General features: G+C 41.8%; 1 protein-coding gene across 1 annotated transcript in view; it reads left to right on the forward strand.

Annotated features, from left to right (window-relative positions):
* The first annotated feature begins 4,398 nt into the window (after positions 1-4,398).
* RASSF6 (Ras association domain family member 6) overlaps positions 4,399-16,419 on the forward strand; it is a 40,477-nt gene continuing 28,456 nt past the window's right edge. The window contains exons 1-3 of the mRNA XM_084627177.1: positions 4,399-4,602; positions 9,600-9,763; positions 10,295-10,387. Coding sequence (XP_084483303.1) covers positions 10,314-10,387 — 74 coding nt within the window. The 5' untranslated portion in view covers positions 4,399-4,602; positions 9,600-9,763; positions 10,295-10,313. The remainder of the gene's footprint in view (positions 4,603-9,599; positions 9,764-10,294; positions 10,388-16,419) is intronic.

Here is a 16,419-nt window from a genome sequence, read left to right on the forward strand (position 1 = left end):
GGTTTAAATCGATTTAACGCTGCTAAATTCGACCTAAAGTCCTAGTGTAGACCAGGGCTTAGGGTGGAGGGGAGCCTAGAGTCAGGGAAGACTTTCAGAGTGTGTCTTCTGTGGTGAACCAGAATGAACTGGGGAAGCCTGCAGGGCTTGAGACACGGCCCTAGGAAGGAGAGCTATGGAGCCCTGCCCCAAAGACAGAAGGAGTTTGATGCCAGGACTAGGAAGAGACCCAGGGGAAGGTATTTTGAGAGAGTTCCAGGGGCTGCAGTGAGACTGGCATAGGAGGAATGGGGGAGCTGAGAGAGAGGTGCCCTTTCAAGTCCTGAGACAGGAAGGGTTTAAACCTGGAAGGACCACAGGAACTGTGTGGTGTGAGGTGTTGGAAAAATTAGACCATGCTGTGAGCATGATCATTGGAGACTCCAGAGCAGTGGTTCTCAACCTGTGGCCCAATCTGCACGCAGCTGCGGCCCACGTGACAGCCACGTGACAGGTCATACAGGCAGTGTGTGTATATGTTGTGTAGATGTGGCCCACATAACACCTAGAGAGCTGCATATGCAGCCCACAAAGGTAAATAGGTTGAGAACCACTGCTCCAGAGGCATGTGTAGGTGGGGTGTGTACAGTGCCGTGTTGTGGGGTGCTCTGGGACAGTACCCTACACAACAGGGCTCATCTCTTGCCAATGGAGAGGGCACTTCACAAGTATTCTTTCAATGTCCCCATCAGGGTGACTCAGCTGGAAATGGTCAGTGGCAAGCAGTCTAAAGCATGAGCCTGATGGCATTTGAGAACAGCTGTGTCTCTGAGCTGGAGATGGGCTGTAACTACAAAGGGACTGATTCTGTAAGTCTGCATGCAGGTCAGGGGTTTTGCATCCTAGGGATTTGGTTGGGGTCCATTTTATATCTGAGCCTGAAGTTTGTTTACCCCTCTCCCCTTCTCTTCCCACAGCTCCCTGCAAGTGAGGGGAAAAGGCCACTTTTTAATGGGAGAGGAAGATGTTCTATCAAATGGAATTAATCCATGAGCTTGGTCACCTCTCCTGTGTCTGCTGTTAAACTGCTGCTGCTCTTAATGTTAGCCACAGAGAGTCTGATTGTGTCTGGGCCTTATGCAGATGCACAGTGGGGATGGAAGGAGTCTTGCCAACCTTTATAAAAGGGCCTTGTAGTCTAGGGACACTCCCGCACTCTTCCTAATAATTCCCCAAAGAGGACTGGGAAGGAGGTGGGGCCATGATCCCGTCACACTGGTGAGAACAGATGGACACCAGAACGTGGGCAAGTAAGAGTATGGTTAGTGGATGTGCATGCTCTGTGTGCCCAGCAGTCAGGGCAACATTCTGCCTCCTTGTTCTCCCTCTGGGCCAATGTAGCTCAGCACCATCCTGTACCAAGGGCTGTGGGTACAAGGCAGACTCTACCCCATTGCTGCTGTCTATGAAAATGAGGCACTGCAGAGCAACTGCAAAAATCTGGTTAAAGATTAAGAGGAGTTATATGGTTAAGCCAGTTGTTTTTAATTCCTTGTCTTCTTGCAGATGTCAACAGAAGAACCCCCATGGTGCCCCCAAGGGGGGGGGGGAAATCATGGACTGATGCTCAGCTAATGTAAATTAACTTCAAAGGAGCTATAGCACTTACAATCAGATGAGGATCTGATTCTGTAATTTGTCTTTCTTAGATTTGGATCTGGACCTGATCTCTGTTTAATAAATGTTGTTCTTTGAGTAGTTCCCTTCTCAGCAGAAATCTTTGAGAGGAAAAATCTGTCTTAAGGTGATGCATTATGTACTTATAGTAGCATATCTTTGAAAACAAGCTACACCAAATTCCAGGCTGCCTGCTTCATCTTCGAAGGACACGTTCATTCATTCGTTCTGGCTTTCCAATACAGTATTTGAGTGTGAATCCCTCTTGTTTCTTCCAGTTCTCCCAAATATCATTCACTGCTCTAGTGATTTATTTGCCAGTGACACTGGGTCAGATCCTCAGCTGGTATAAATTGATGTAGCTCCACTGACTTAAGCTAAGCTAGGCGTATTTAGACCAAATAAGGACTTTATTTTTTAAGTAATTCGCTATGTAGCTTAGTGTCTGTACACACATACGCCCTGCAACTTCCACAATAACTCCTGTCTTGTAGTAACAAAAGAAGGATGCAGCATAACTAAACTCACTCCTTTTGTTTGATATAACTATAAAGCAGGCTTGGGGGGCATGCAGATCCACTGCATGAAAGCATAGTATCTTTCCTCATCTCTCCCCTTTTGCAGCCACAACTTATGATCCAAGATAGGGCACGGCTTCCATATGTGGAGAGACTAAAAAGATTAGGACTCTTCAGCTCAGAAAAGAGATAATTAAGGGGGCAGATATGATAGGGTTCTATAAAATCATGAATGGTAAGGAAAAAGTGAATAAAGAGACGTTGTTTACTCTTTCCTACAATACAAAAACCCATGGGTCTCCCACAATAAAAACGATAGGAAGTACTTTTGCACACAACAAATAATTAATCTGTGGAACTCATTGCCATGGTATGTCATGATGACTAAAAGTAAAACAGAGTTCAAAAAAAGAACTGGCTACGTTCATGGAGGATAGGTCCGTCAATGGCAATTAGCCAAAATGGTCAGGGATACAACCCCGTGCTTGGGGTGACCGTCTACCTCTGACTGCCAGGACCTGGGAAGGGAAGAAAGGGGTGGATCTCTCCAAAAACTCCCCTGTTCTCTGTGCTCCCCCTGAAACTCTGGGACTGGCCACGGTAGGAGGCAGGATAGTGGGCTTGATGGACCCCTAGTCTGACCCAGTATGGTGGTTCTTGTGTTCCTATGTGTTCTAATTTAAAGCTGGTGGGTTTTTTTTATTTCAGGGTGTTGCCTATTTCTGATCTTCAGTGTTGTTTCAGTGGCATTATTCATGTTTGGCTTTAAAGCAAGTGAGATCAGAATTAGGCCATAGCTGGGAGTGGGGGTTCCACAGTAGAAACAAAAGATACAAACAAACCTGAGCCAAGATCAGGTCAGTCAGGCAACAGAACTTTTTCTCTTTCTGGTTAGAACAATTTTGCATTTACTGAACCACAAAAATAGTTAAAATAAAAGATTTTCCAGGTGACCCTGTGTATATTAAGCGATTTGAGGATTTATTATTATTTATTTTATGGGCATTTGAGATTGGTCCAAAACGGTCTACCTCAGCTGGTGTATATTGATGTAACTCCATTGATGGCAGTGAAGCTATGCTGATTTAGGACCTGGCCCTAAATTTTAAATATTCTTTTTCCAGAATCACCTCCCCACCCCCGAACCGCCAAATAAAGGTCCAGGCAAAAACTGGACTGTAAAAATGGTAAGTGTGGTTCAGGTTTTCAACTGGGTGACCCACTTAGAATCATTGGTTGCTTGTATCTTCACTTCAGTTCACAGGCATGAGTGTGAATGTTATCCCTTTCCTGTCTCGCAGAGCATTGAAATGTTCATGAGTCCTAAGCTGTAGTGTAAACCTGCACTAAAACTCTGGATCTAAGCACATGCGACTTTTGAGTAGCTTGAAATCTAAACCCATAAGTGTTTTTTTATACTGTCTATATCTTGACGTTAGTAAGGCTTTTGATACTGTCTCGCATGACCCTCTCATAAACAAACTAGGGAAATACAACCTAGATGGAGCTACTACAAGGTGGGTGCAAAACTGGTTGGAAAATCGTTCCCAGAGAGTAGTTATCAGTGGTACACAGTTATGGTGGAAGGGCATAACGAGTGGGGTCCCACAGGGGTCGGTTCTGGGTCAGTTCAATATCTTCATCAATGATTTAGATAATGGCATAGACAATACACTTATAAAGTTTGTGGACAATATCAAGCTGGGAGGGGTTAGGATTAAAATTCAAAATGATCTGGACAAACTGGAGAAATGGTCTGAAGTAAATAGGATGAAATTCAATAAGGACAAATGCAAAGTACTCCACTTAGGAAGGAACAATCAGTTGCACATATACAAACTGGAAAATGCCTGCCTAGGAAGGAGTACTGCGGAAAGGGATCTGGGGGTCATAGTGGATCACAAGCTAAATGTGAGTCAACAGTGTAACGCTGTTGCAAAAAAAAGCAAACATCATTCTGGGATGTATTAGGAGTGTTGTAAGCAAGACACAAGAAGTAATTCTTCTGCTCTACTCTGCACTGAAAACAGGTGGTGAATGTTTTTAGGATGCATCTGGCCAGTAAATAGCTAGTTAGCATCAACAGTTTGCCTTCCACGATAAAATCAGCGATTAAAGTGTTAACAAGAATAGTCAATCCACTTCCCTTAGGTGTGTAACCCTGAGTAGGGAGTGCTCCTATCAGCTGCTCATAGAAAGGAAAGCAAACACTCCCAACAGGCACCAAGGTGCAGGGAGTGTCTCGTGTTTCCAACACTTCCCTGCTTGTTGAGCAAAGTAACAATTAACAGCTCCTGGACTCTTGCATAAAACTGTTGGAAGCAACTGTCAGGTAGAGTACAGTGCTGTCATGCTTCGTCCGGGGCTCAATAAAAAGGCACGTGAAACTCCTCTGTTACTTTTCAGCTGGTTTTGATCACACATACAGGTAAGTGAATTTAGCTGGAGCCGCACTTCTGCTTTCTGTTCAATGTGCAGTGTCAGTAAGTGATTGGTATTACGGCATTGTAGAGACTGCGTGTCAAATTCCTTTCAGCTGGTTAGTGTACTAGAGCAAAGGAGACATGTTAGTGCTCACCTTCAGAAACGATCTTTTATAAGATGACGCTCATACTTAAAGGTAGTCCCTGCAATTCAGGATAGGCAGAGGAAAGTGTTTTGTACCTGTCTTGTAGCTAAACAGAAGCCATAAGTCTCTGGTGAGGTGTCTCTGCTATTTTTCATTAATGCTATCACAACTATATTTTCAAAGGTCACGTTGACCTTACTTTTCCCTGGTAGCAGGAATCCATAAAAAATGCTTCCTCTGCATAAATGTCAGTCATCCATTATTAGAACAGAATAGCTAACGTAAGCCTTTTATTAAAGCCCCGTGTATAATGTTTACCGAGGCAAATAGGACAAGGCATGCTTATAGTTCTATCTCTTTCTGTCTGACACTAGAGATACTGGGCCACATTCATCAGTAAACTTGAGGTGCTTTGCACTGCTACAGTGGCCCAAGCTAGCTGTAATACCTGACTTATTCAGCCAGTTAACCTGTGTTATCATACCGGTGAGTCTGGCCCTGTGTTATGCACTGAAACAGTTATGGTGGGTTTTTTTGTCATCTTTCAGGTTGTCCAAACTTATGCAAAATAACACATCATAGGAATGAACTTTATTTTCCATCAGTACTATTGAGGCACTGGGAAGAAATAAGGTCCTTCAAAACACAATCTACGTTGGGTGCTCAGGACGCTACACCTAACTTACAGCATCACAGAACAGTATAAAAGCAGATAAAATCCATTTTATGCTGATGAAAAATGGATTACTTTTTACATAACATGTTTACATCCACAAATATTAAATAAAACCAAATCAACAAAAACAAATACCAGGATACATACTGAAACAAGAAATAATCCATAAAGTACCAGACCTCATGGAACCTAAGAAAGAAAGGATTAAAGGTCACTCCTACACCCTTGTATCTATAATGTTAAGCCCTGCATCCTATGAGGTGTACATTTTGTTGTATGGTCCTTCTAATGTAGATGGCTGAACTGCACTAGAATCTGAGGCAAACAGTAAAGCTATGTGAATAAAGGATGTCTTGGTTTGGTGAGAGTTCCAAAAACTTTGGAGGAGGGAATAATTTTGGATTGACCAGATTTTTTGTTTTTGTTTTGTTTTTTGAGATTTTTGGTGAATCAGAAGATCAAATTCAGTTTGGTTTGAAAGAAAACACTTAAAAATGAAAGTTTCACTTTTGAACTTTCTTGCCTTTTCTGTTTTTAATGAAGTTGAAGGAAATATTGAAAGTCATTCTGAATTGAAAAATTAAAACGTTTTCATTTAAAAATGTCAGTGAAACATTTTGATTTTTGTTGGAATTTTTTGGCAAACAATTTGTAACTTTGACATAAATTTGACATATTTCAGTTGACCTGAATTTGCATTGTTTTTGCCACCCCCCTCCCCCAAATGTTTTCAGTTAGTATAGGGAAGAATATCTGATTCTCCTCTGACCTACACTGGTATAAATTGGGAGTAATGGCATGTAAGTCAGTGGAAATATGCCAAAGTAAAATCGGTTTGAGAGAAGACTCAAGCTCAGTATTTAACCTGTTCTTCATCACAACCTCTCTTTATATGTCAGGAGATGAAGGTACAGCTAGATAGCGGGAGAAGCTGTAAAAAGATAATACCTAATATTAACAGACTCAAAGTAATGTCACAAGAGCTGGCAACTTTGTATTGTCCTTCCTGAAGTGAACAGTCTCATCTCACTGTTTCCCACCCAATCGTCTTAAGGGCAGCATTATGCAAATGGTGCTGGAAACTCCCTTTGCGCCGTTCTGGGGAGGAGACAAACATGGAGAAGGGAGGTGATGTGGAAAACAGACAAACCAAGGCACTGGAATATGTCAGGACAATGGCTGCTTTTGTAGAGTTATGCAGTACTAAGGCTTATGCAAGGGTAAATGCTATCGTCATTTGTGCAACTGCATAATGCATGTGTTTTTGTGAGGTGCTGAATGCCCTCAACTGTCATTGACTTCAGTGTGATGTAAGGGTAAACGGCATAAGACTGATATATTGTGTTCCACCTATAGGCATAAAGAAGGAACAGCTAATAGTTTTTTCAAACCCCTCATATGCAAGTCACTCAAGAAGCTGCTGTGTTTGGTAGCTGTAGTGTTGGGTTTTAATAAAATTGGTCACAGGAAGGTTATTTTTGTTTCAGCTGAGCTGGGCTACGTGTGGGGAAAGGGTGGGGTGTTTCCTAGATCAGTCACTCTAACTAACTGAACTGGGAGAGGCCAAAGCCCTCCCTGGAGTAAGGCAACAAGGGAGGTTCTGCGATGAGGTGGGCGGTGCTGGCTGCCTAATACATGACAGCACTTGTGTCCTGAGAAAGCTGAGCCAGACCAGATGAAAGCTGGGTCTGGCCTTGATAGATCCAGGCCAGACCTGCCTTAGGAATGTGCAGAGCCTAGAGAGGAGGACCTGGGCAACCGAGTTGCTATGGAAACCAGTCAACAACCCAACTGTCATGTCCTGTTGGAGGCAAAAAGAGAACAGGAGCTGGTATGAACTGTGTGGGTTTGAGACTTGAAGTCTTGCGGGTTCCAGATCTGAGTGTAAATGCGTGTATCAAAAGAGGTACAAGGGCTGCCAGGTCTATTTCACCATGTAGCTATAACACAACAGATTGACTTAAACACCTGTTTCAGAAGAGCATTGTAAGCAGCACTGGCCAGAGAAATAAAAGTAATGAAAATTTTGTAAAATCTTCTCACCACACCCTTTCTTCCTAACCCCCCCTCCCCTCCCCCCCGGTCACTCGAAATGTTTCATCCATGTGGGGGGAAATTGTGAAAATATTACTGGTTGGTTGGTTGCCTTGTGTTTGGCCTTCATCATCAAAATTTGAAATTTGGATGGAAAGTTTTATCAGCATATCAAAATTGAGACAAAATTCAGCTCTATTATGAGTCCCCCTGAGCATATCCATGGCAAATGTCTTCAAGGGAGGGCTTTTGCTCTGTGTGTGTGCAGTGGATGATTAGGCCATCAGTAAAAAATCTTCCCCCATACAAAAGATGCTCTTCACTGTGTAGGAAGCCATCTGCAGCTCTTGGGATCCACTCCTTAACTGAATAAATGACCTGACTGCTACTATATAACAAATAATCTGTTAACTCTGTGATCAACAAAGCAACTCGAGAGCAAATAATCTAGATTTAATAATTTTACCTGTAGTGCTGGGTGTTAGAGGCAATGTGTCACTCGGCTCTTATTGGTCAGCTACATTCTGTTACATATAAGGGACAAACCTAATTGTGTATTGCTGGCCAGCCAGAGACCCATGCAACCATAAAAATAAAATTTTCTCAAAGTATGAAAAAGGGTTATTTATGCATGGTCGACTCTTTATTTTTTCTTAACTGTTATCAGTGAATAATGGGGTAGCCATCTGGACTGACACACAGGTTCCGTTTGGTATAAACTAGTGTCTAGCTATCAGTGTTAGTTAATAAATCAGATTAAATCAAATTACTTCAGAATACATTAGATGGTTCCTATAAAATACACTGAGGAAGAGAATACAATATAATGAAAGTTGTAGTTAGGGATCTCCATTTTCAGTCATCCACCAGAACATTCTCTGTTTTACAGTAATCACTGAGCAGATTTCATTTCTCAGAACGTATATTTAATTGGACTCAGCATGATCCAATGCCCACTGAAGTCAATGAGACTCTTTCAGTTGACTTCAGTGAGCTCTTGATAAGTGACTTAACTCTGAGTTTGGCGGGGGGAAAGTTTCTTGCATGCCTTTACCCATAAAGTTGTTTAATTATAGTCCCTTCTGTTCTTATTGGTTAAGTTGTAGGATTTAAACCTATGGGGACATAATGATGCATGCTAATGACTAGCTTTCTTAGACTTACCAACTGTTAGAATCCTTTCCCTACCTTCTTCGTCTAAGATCAGTATGCAGAGCCATCCAGTCCTCTGGTGTCTCCTGCTTTCGTGACTGCAAATTTTCTTTCCAGGCTACCTCAGATGCTCTTGTATGTCAAGGTGTAGTGGATGGATGGGATAAAGGTATTCTATAAATGGGATGATAAGCCTCTTTGCTTGCTAATATTTGTTTAAATGTATTTTATTTTTATTTTGGATATCTATATACTATAAATGTATCCAGTTATAAAAGATCTCTCTTCAGAGGATCAAATCTTGTCTAAAGGAGAGAGATTAGAGGCTGGCATGCACCAGGGTCTTTCTGATTTTTAATTTTCCCACTTCTCATTTCTGGCCATTCTGAACTTCACTTCTTCAAATGCTTTTATTGTATCCATTACTGCAGATGTAAAGCTGGGTTCACCCAGACCCTCCTTTGACCTGGGCTTTGTGGCCTCCAGCTCATCCACACATCTTAATGGAACTGGTCCAGGTTCACACGGGTATAAATGAGAGCAGCATTTGACATTCAGTTTTTACTCATTCCTCAAACAAATGCACACCAATTGGCTTCAATTGACATTTGCCAGCATACGGACTGAGTAAAAGCTGAGGTAAGGATCTCTGAATTTAGCCCTTAGAGATTTGAGAGATTTATATTCGTAACTTTATCTCTTCTTGTCCATGTACCACAACACAAGCCTGACAAATGATACTTCACTGAAAAAGCTTAATCTTCATTCTCTTCAGTTACACCCTTCTCAGCCTGCCTTTTATTTCTAATACCGTGGAATGAATTGAGAACAGCCAAAACTCCATAATCATACTTCCCAGGAATTCACTCTTGGAGTCTCATTGGTCTAGCTTACGCAGTGCCGAGACAGCTATATGGAAAGCAGTCGATAATATTGCAATTAGTATCCTTGGTTTCTTTTTAATACCTCTGCTTTTTTACTTTGTGTGCCACAGGACTCCACTGGATCAACTGGAATTTCTACGTTTCCCATCCAATTCCACGGGAACCTGGTTCAGCTTTACTTGCTAGGACACTTTCACTTTGTGACCTGAGGCAACTTTACATCAGTTGTCCATGAGCTAATCTATGCTGTGACAAGGATTCTAGTCTCGTCCTGGTATTGAGTCTCTCTTGTAAAATAATACTGAAGTATTTTAGAGTAGTTGCTGCAAATCGTTTGAATTAGTAATACCGTTGTAAGCTGTAGTATTTGGGAGTATTACTATACATAGTACATATAGTCCCCTTATATTATAGGAACAGTATGGACTATGTATAGTAATAGTCCTACCTATAGTGGGAATGGCCTCCTTTTATAGTGCTAGCACAGAATATATCATGTTCCATCAAAGAAAAATGACATTATTTTAATGTGAAGTCCCAAACTTTAGGAAAAACCAAGTATACAAAAACAAATTTTCCGAGTGTAGCACATGATTTGAGGACTTGAATAGCTCAGACCTAGGTTAGGGGTTTGTTACAGGAGTGGGTGGGTGAGATTCTGTGGCCTGCGTTGTGCAGGAGGTCAGCCTAGACTATCATAATGGTCCCTTCTGACCTTAAAATCTATGAATCTATTAAGTGAAACTACATTGCAAATAGAGAGATGTAATGAACAATGATTAGTACTTCTGTTCCTGTTATGTAGTGCCATCTAATCCGAATAAATGAAGAAAGTGACTATGAAATCGCAACATCTATCATCTGCTGTTTCCATCAACAAGGACAAGTACATTACTAGGTAACTTTTCTGTAAGAATATTTAATGTCTTGGTAATGATCTGTTCCACTTCTTCGTTAAGATTAGATTCTGTAAAGGAGAAATGTTGTCTATAATAATAATGCAGATGTTCAGAGCCTGATCCTACTAGCAATCTACTTTTACAGAATGAAGTCAACAGGTATTCACACATATTGGTCTTACAGAACTGGGCTTTTCATCTTTTTGATTGACTTGTACACAGACATAGAGGCCAACGTTTTCTAACATGGGTGCATAAATTAAAATTTGGTGTGTGAGAAGTGGATGCTCGTCACCTCTAAAATCCGGTTTATGGGTCTAAATATGGTTTTATAGGGTTTGGGGGCCTAACCCTTGCTCTTTTGAAAACTTGGACCAGACATCTTTCTCCAAATTGTCTACATGAGAGATGCACAGAGGCCTATCACGTCATCTGCTCCATCCTCCTACAAATGTACATGTTTGTTCGGTCAAGTCTGAAAAGTCTCCAGGAATGGAGCTGGCATTATGTTTCCCTTGGCAGACTGTTCCACAGTCATAGGGTAGATCTTGCTGTCAAGAAGTTTTCCCGATATTATACTAAACCCTGAGCTTTCTGATGCACAAGGCAACTGCAGAGATTGCACCGTCCTGTAGGACATAGAGCCTCCTCCCCAGGCAGTACCTGGCTTGATATGTGGGCCAGTGTGACAGGAATGGGGTCCATTGCCCCACCTCTTCCCTGCCTTTCTTTGAGCCCCTATGGGAAGATGTACATACCAGGGGACCCACAGAGGGAGCCGTCCCTAAGCAAGTACAGGGGTTATGACTGTCCTTTTCCCCCACTCCCTATGCCCCCATGCACAGACCCATCACAATCTGTCCCTTAGTGTTTATACTTTCAAATATCAGACCAGACTCAAACCCCCTTACTCTGGTTCAGTAGCACCTTACCCTGTGTGGGCCTGTTGATTTCAATAGCATTACTCAAGGGAACTACTCATTGTAAACAGGGACATCAGAACCTTACCCATGGCACATAATTATTACCTACCTATGTGCTCCGTGCTTAGTCATCATTCCCTTTATGATAATTCTGCTTTAGGACACCATGCGGTAGGTCTCACCAGTAATTAACCAATTTAAATTTGTGAGAGCACAGCACACGAGCTCCCGATAAGGCACTAAGCCAGCCAAAGCCTTTTGCTTCTTGTAAATACACATGTGCCTAATTAACTGGCTGAGAGACCTGGATCAAAGCAGAGGTTTTTCAGTCTTTCTATTACCATTCACGTTTCTCTGCTTTAAGGGAAATGAACATTTGAAAATGAATGGGCATTAAAATAGTGTTTGCTGACTAAAACCACTTCAGATACAACGTTCATATTGTATCTTTCCATGACGGTAACTTTGGATCTGCTGTTATTACACATGCCTCTTTCAGTACTGTCCTGCACAGTGTTCCACAACACAAGCCCATTGTCTTCAATTTGCCCAAGGGGTGGATCAAGAGAGAACAAAGGGGCGTGTGAAATGAGCTGGCTGGCATGCACAGCACGTTCTCTTCTCTTGATAAACACCCTTATTAAAGGTGCCCACAGAAAACACCAGCATAATCATGCTGGAAGGGACCTTGAGAGGTCATCTAGTCCATCCAGCCCCCTGCATTGAGGCAGGACCAAGTAAACCTAGTCCACCAAGAGCTGTTTGTCTAACCTGTTGTTAAAAACCTCCAGTGATGAGGATTTGACAACCTCCCTTGGAAGCCTATTCCAGTGCATAACTATCCTTAAAGTTAAAAAGTTTCTCTTAATATCTAACCAAAATCTCCCTGGCTGCCCAGTAAGCCAATTCTTGTCCTATCTTCAGTGGACATGGAAAACAATGGATCACCGTCCTCTTTTGTAACAGCCCTTCACATATTTGAAGATTATCAGGTCTCCCCTCAGTCTTTTTTCTCTCAAGACTAAATAGGCTCAGTTTTTTTTAACCTTTCCTCATAGCTCAGGTTTTCTAAACGTTTTGTAATTTTTGTTGCTCTCCTCTGGAATCTCTCCAGTTTGTCCACATCTTTCTTAAAGTATGGTGCCCAGACCTAGAGACAGCACTCCAGCTGAGTCCTCACTGGAGCCAAGTAAAATGGGACAATTACCTCCCGCATTTTACATATGACACGCCATAATATTAGCCTTGTTTGCAAGTGCATCACATTATTGGCTCATATTTAAGTTGTGATCCACTATAATCAACAGATCCTTTTCAGAAGTACTTCCACTATCCGGTCATTCCCCCATTTTATAGTTGTGCATTTGATTTTTCCTTTCTAAGTGTCATACTTGTTTTTATTTAATTTCATCTTGTTGATTTCAGACCAGTTCTCCAATTGGCCAAGATTGTTTTGAATTCTAATTCTGTCCTCTGACCCCTCCCAGGTGGTCTCATCTTGCAAATTTGATAAGCATAATCTCCACTCCATCATCCAAATCATTAATGAAAATACTGAATAGTAGCAGACCCAGGAGAGAGACCTATGGGCCCCACTAGATAACCTCCCCCTCTCCCCAGTCCAATCAGTTTGACAGCCAGCCATTGATAACTACTCTTTGAGTAAGATTTTTCAACCAGTTGTACACCCACTTTACAGTAATTTAATTTAGACCCCATTTCCCTAGTTTGCCTATGAGAATGTTATGTGGGACTGTGTAAAAACCCTTACTAAAATCTAGATCATAACATCTATTACTTCCCTCCTATCCACTAGGCCAGTAACCTTGTCAAAGAAGTGAGTTAAGATGGTTTGGCATAACTTGTTCTTGACAAATGCATGTTGGCTATTGCTTGTAATCCTATAATCCTCTAGGTGCTTACAAATTGATTGTTTGATCATTTGTTCTTGTATCTTTCCAGGTATGAAAGGCTGACTGGTCTATAGTTCCCTTGGTCCTATTTGTTCCTCTTTTTAAAGATAGGTACTATGTTTGCCCTTCTCCAGTCCTCAAAGATAATGCTAACTATTCTGAGATTGTTGCAGCTAGTTCCTTCAGTATCCTCGGGTGCATTTATTCAAGTCCTACTAACCTGAATATGTCTAATTTATCTAAATATTCTTTAATCTGTTCTTTCCCTTGCATTCCTTCCCCCTTGTTAATATTGTGTTAAGTATCTGGTCACAATTTTATCTTTTTAGTGAAGACTGAAGAAAAATAAGCATTAAACACCTCACTCTTCTTGATGCCATCCATTATTAGCTCTTCTTCCCCTCCATGGAAGAATCTATGCTTTCCTTCATCGTTTTCTTGCCCATAGTGTATTTATAGAGCCTTTTCTATTGCATTTGATGTCCCTTGCTAGGAGTAACTCGTTTGGTGCTTTATCCTTCCTGAGTTTTTGTCCCTACATACTTGTGCTATTCTTTTGTACTCATCCTTAGCAATTTGACCACATTTCACTTTTTGTAGGGTTCCTTTTTGATTTTCAGGTCATTAAAGAGATCCTGATGGAGCCATATTGGCCTCTTACCATTCTCCTTCTCTTTCCTTTGCATCAGGAGTGTTTCCTCTTGCACCTTTAGTGTTGTCTCTTTGAAGAATGGCCTGTTCTTCTGAACTCCTTTTCTCCTTAGATTTTCTTTCCATGGGACCTTACCTACCAGTTATCTGAGTTTATTAAAGTCTGATTTGTCCTCATCCCGCTGCTCCCATTCCTTCCTTTCTTTAGAATCATGAAATCTATCCTTTCATGATCACTTTCACCCAAATTGCCTTCTACCTTCAGATTCACAGCCAGTTCCTCTCTGTTAGGCAGAATCAAATCCAACATGGCTGTCCCCCTGGTTACTTCCTCCACTTTCTGAAACATAAAGTTGTCCCCAGTACAATCCAAGAATTTATTGGATATTTTGTCATGTTACTTTTCCAAAAGATGCTGGGGTAGTTAATCCCCTGTAATGGGTTTTACAAACCCCATAATGAGCCTAGGCAGAAGAAAGAGGAGAGTCTCTCCCGCTTACAGGCAATCCGCTTGATTGCACCTCCACACAGCTGCCAGAACTGCCAATCATGGAGACAGGCACCCACAGCTGTGACCAATATAGAAAACAAGACAGGCTGTAAAGGGGAGAGTACGGAGAAGGAGGCAGAAAGGCCTGAGATAGCAAAGGGGTGACAGCCCTATGCCAGGCTGCCTCTGAGAAAGCAACCAGGAGACTGCAAGCCCTGGAGTTGAAGGGCTGATAGACTCCATTTAAGATGAGAGTTCCTGGACTGAAAACAAACTGAAGAGGGCTGGTTAGGAGAAGCTGGGACCCCTCGGAAGTCTACATCAAGAGATTCTGACACCCCCATTACTACCAGGTCTTATGTCTTGGATATATTTCTGTTTTGTTCTAGAAATGCCTCATCCGCCGCCAACTTCTCTTGATTTAGTGGTCTGTAGTTGACTCCTATCTTGACATAGCCTCTGCTTTTTCCACCTCTTATCCTCACCCAGGGGCTTTCAACTGCTCTGCCTCTCAATTCCTTCTACATCTCAGAGTAAATGCATATATCGCTGACGTATAATGCAACACCTCCTGCCTTCTTCCCCCGGCCTGTGCTTCCTGAACAAGCTACACCACTCTATACCAATATTTCAGTCATGAGACTTATCCTACTAAGTCTCTGTGATGCCAGTTTAATCAGAATTTAGCTTATGGACTTCCAGTTCTCCGTGTTTATTCCCCATGGTCCCCCGTTTGTATATAGACATCTAAGATGTTGAGAAGATTCCCACACTGTTATCCCTGTTGCTGCTCCTATGACCCTGTTGTTTGTAATGGATACTGCTTGTCATAACATTGTTTTGTAATGTGATCAATAATGTCACAATTCAACAAGAAGAGGGGTTGATTTTGAAATAGATAATGGAAAAACAGCCCAACTCTGAGGACTGGATTCTGCCCTGCATTAGCTTGAGGAAGACTTCATATCTAAAACTCCATGATGGGGCCATGCTAAGGACTGAAGAGCCTGTTTGGGCTCAGAGAAGAGGGCATTAAGGGCCTTGTTTGGGGTCACGGAGATGGAGAAGGGCTTCGAGAATAGGCAGGAGGGAGTATGTATTCAAACCAAACCTTTAAGTGATTAGATTTGATTTGGGGAAAGAGGGTGAAGTTTCAAGCAAATTCTTGTGTTTTTTCTAAATGATTTCACCCAACTGTAATCTGAACACTGTTCATACTCAGCAGTTTTTAATGACAAATGTCATTAAGTATCTCAGTGCCCTCACTGAAAGACCCAGCCTCCCACCAAGCATAGGGATGTCTGTGCTTAAAAACAGTGGTTGAGAAAATCAATGCCAGTTACGTGATTTAACCACACGGCTCCCTGTAGTCAACTTGAAAAATCTTAACCACTCTGTGTATACAAATATATAGTAAGTTCCTTATATTTTAATAAGGAAAGAAAATTAACATCACTTAAGTCAAGTCCATTTTGGTCTTCTAAACTATTTTCCAAGGTCCCACAGTCAGGCAGAAAGCATACCGGACAAGTAAATCTGATCTGCTACCAAAGTTCCCCTATAGGACTTTATTTCCAAATGGTTTGCACAATTTTAGTCACACTGTTTATTGCACTGATGCACCTGATGATGAATCTGATGATGTTTATTGCACCTGATGAGGGTGTTAGTTTTTATTTATGTCAACTCCCACAGACAGCTGTCAGTGGGTGTTTTGCCTGAGCAAGCGCTGATTAAAGTTGAGTAAAGATTTTTCAGGATTAGTCTCTATTTTAACCTGATATAGAGCCAATCTCAAAAGTAACCCCCACAGGGTCATGCAATGCCCTCAGTCCATGGCTAAAGTTCTCATTGCTGTCTATAGGACTTGCAGCATGCATGGATCAAGGGCCACATATGGCCCTCAGTGTTAGACCAAAGCTGTTAAACGCTTTCTTTATCCCTTCTCCAGCAAGGAACTGGCAACCTTTACAGAAAGGAACCCATCAACCAACCTCCTAGCTGTTGAGTCATCACTGCCAAGTGGATGGATTATGCACAGATTAAAATGTCAT

The sequence above is a fragment of the Lepidochelys olivacea genome (assembly GCF_965140295.1).
Source record: "Lepidochelys olivacea isolate rLepOli2 genome assembly, chromosome: 4".
Lineage (NCBI taxonomy): Eukaryota > Metazoa > Chordata > Testudines > Cheloniidae > Lepidochelys > Lepidochelys olivacea.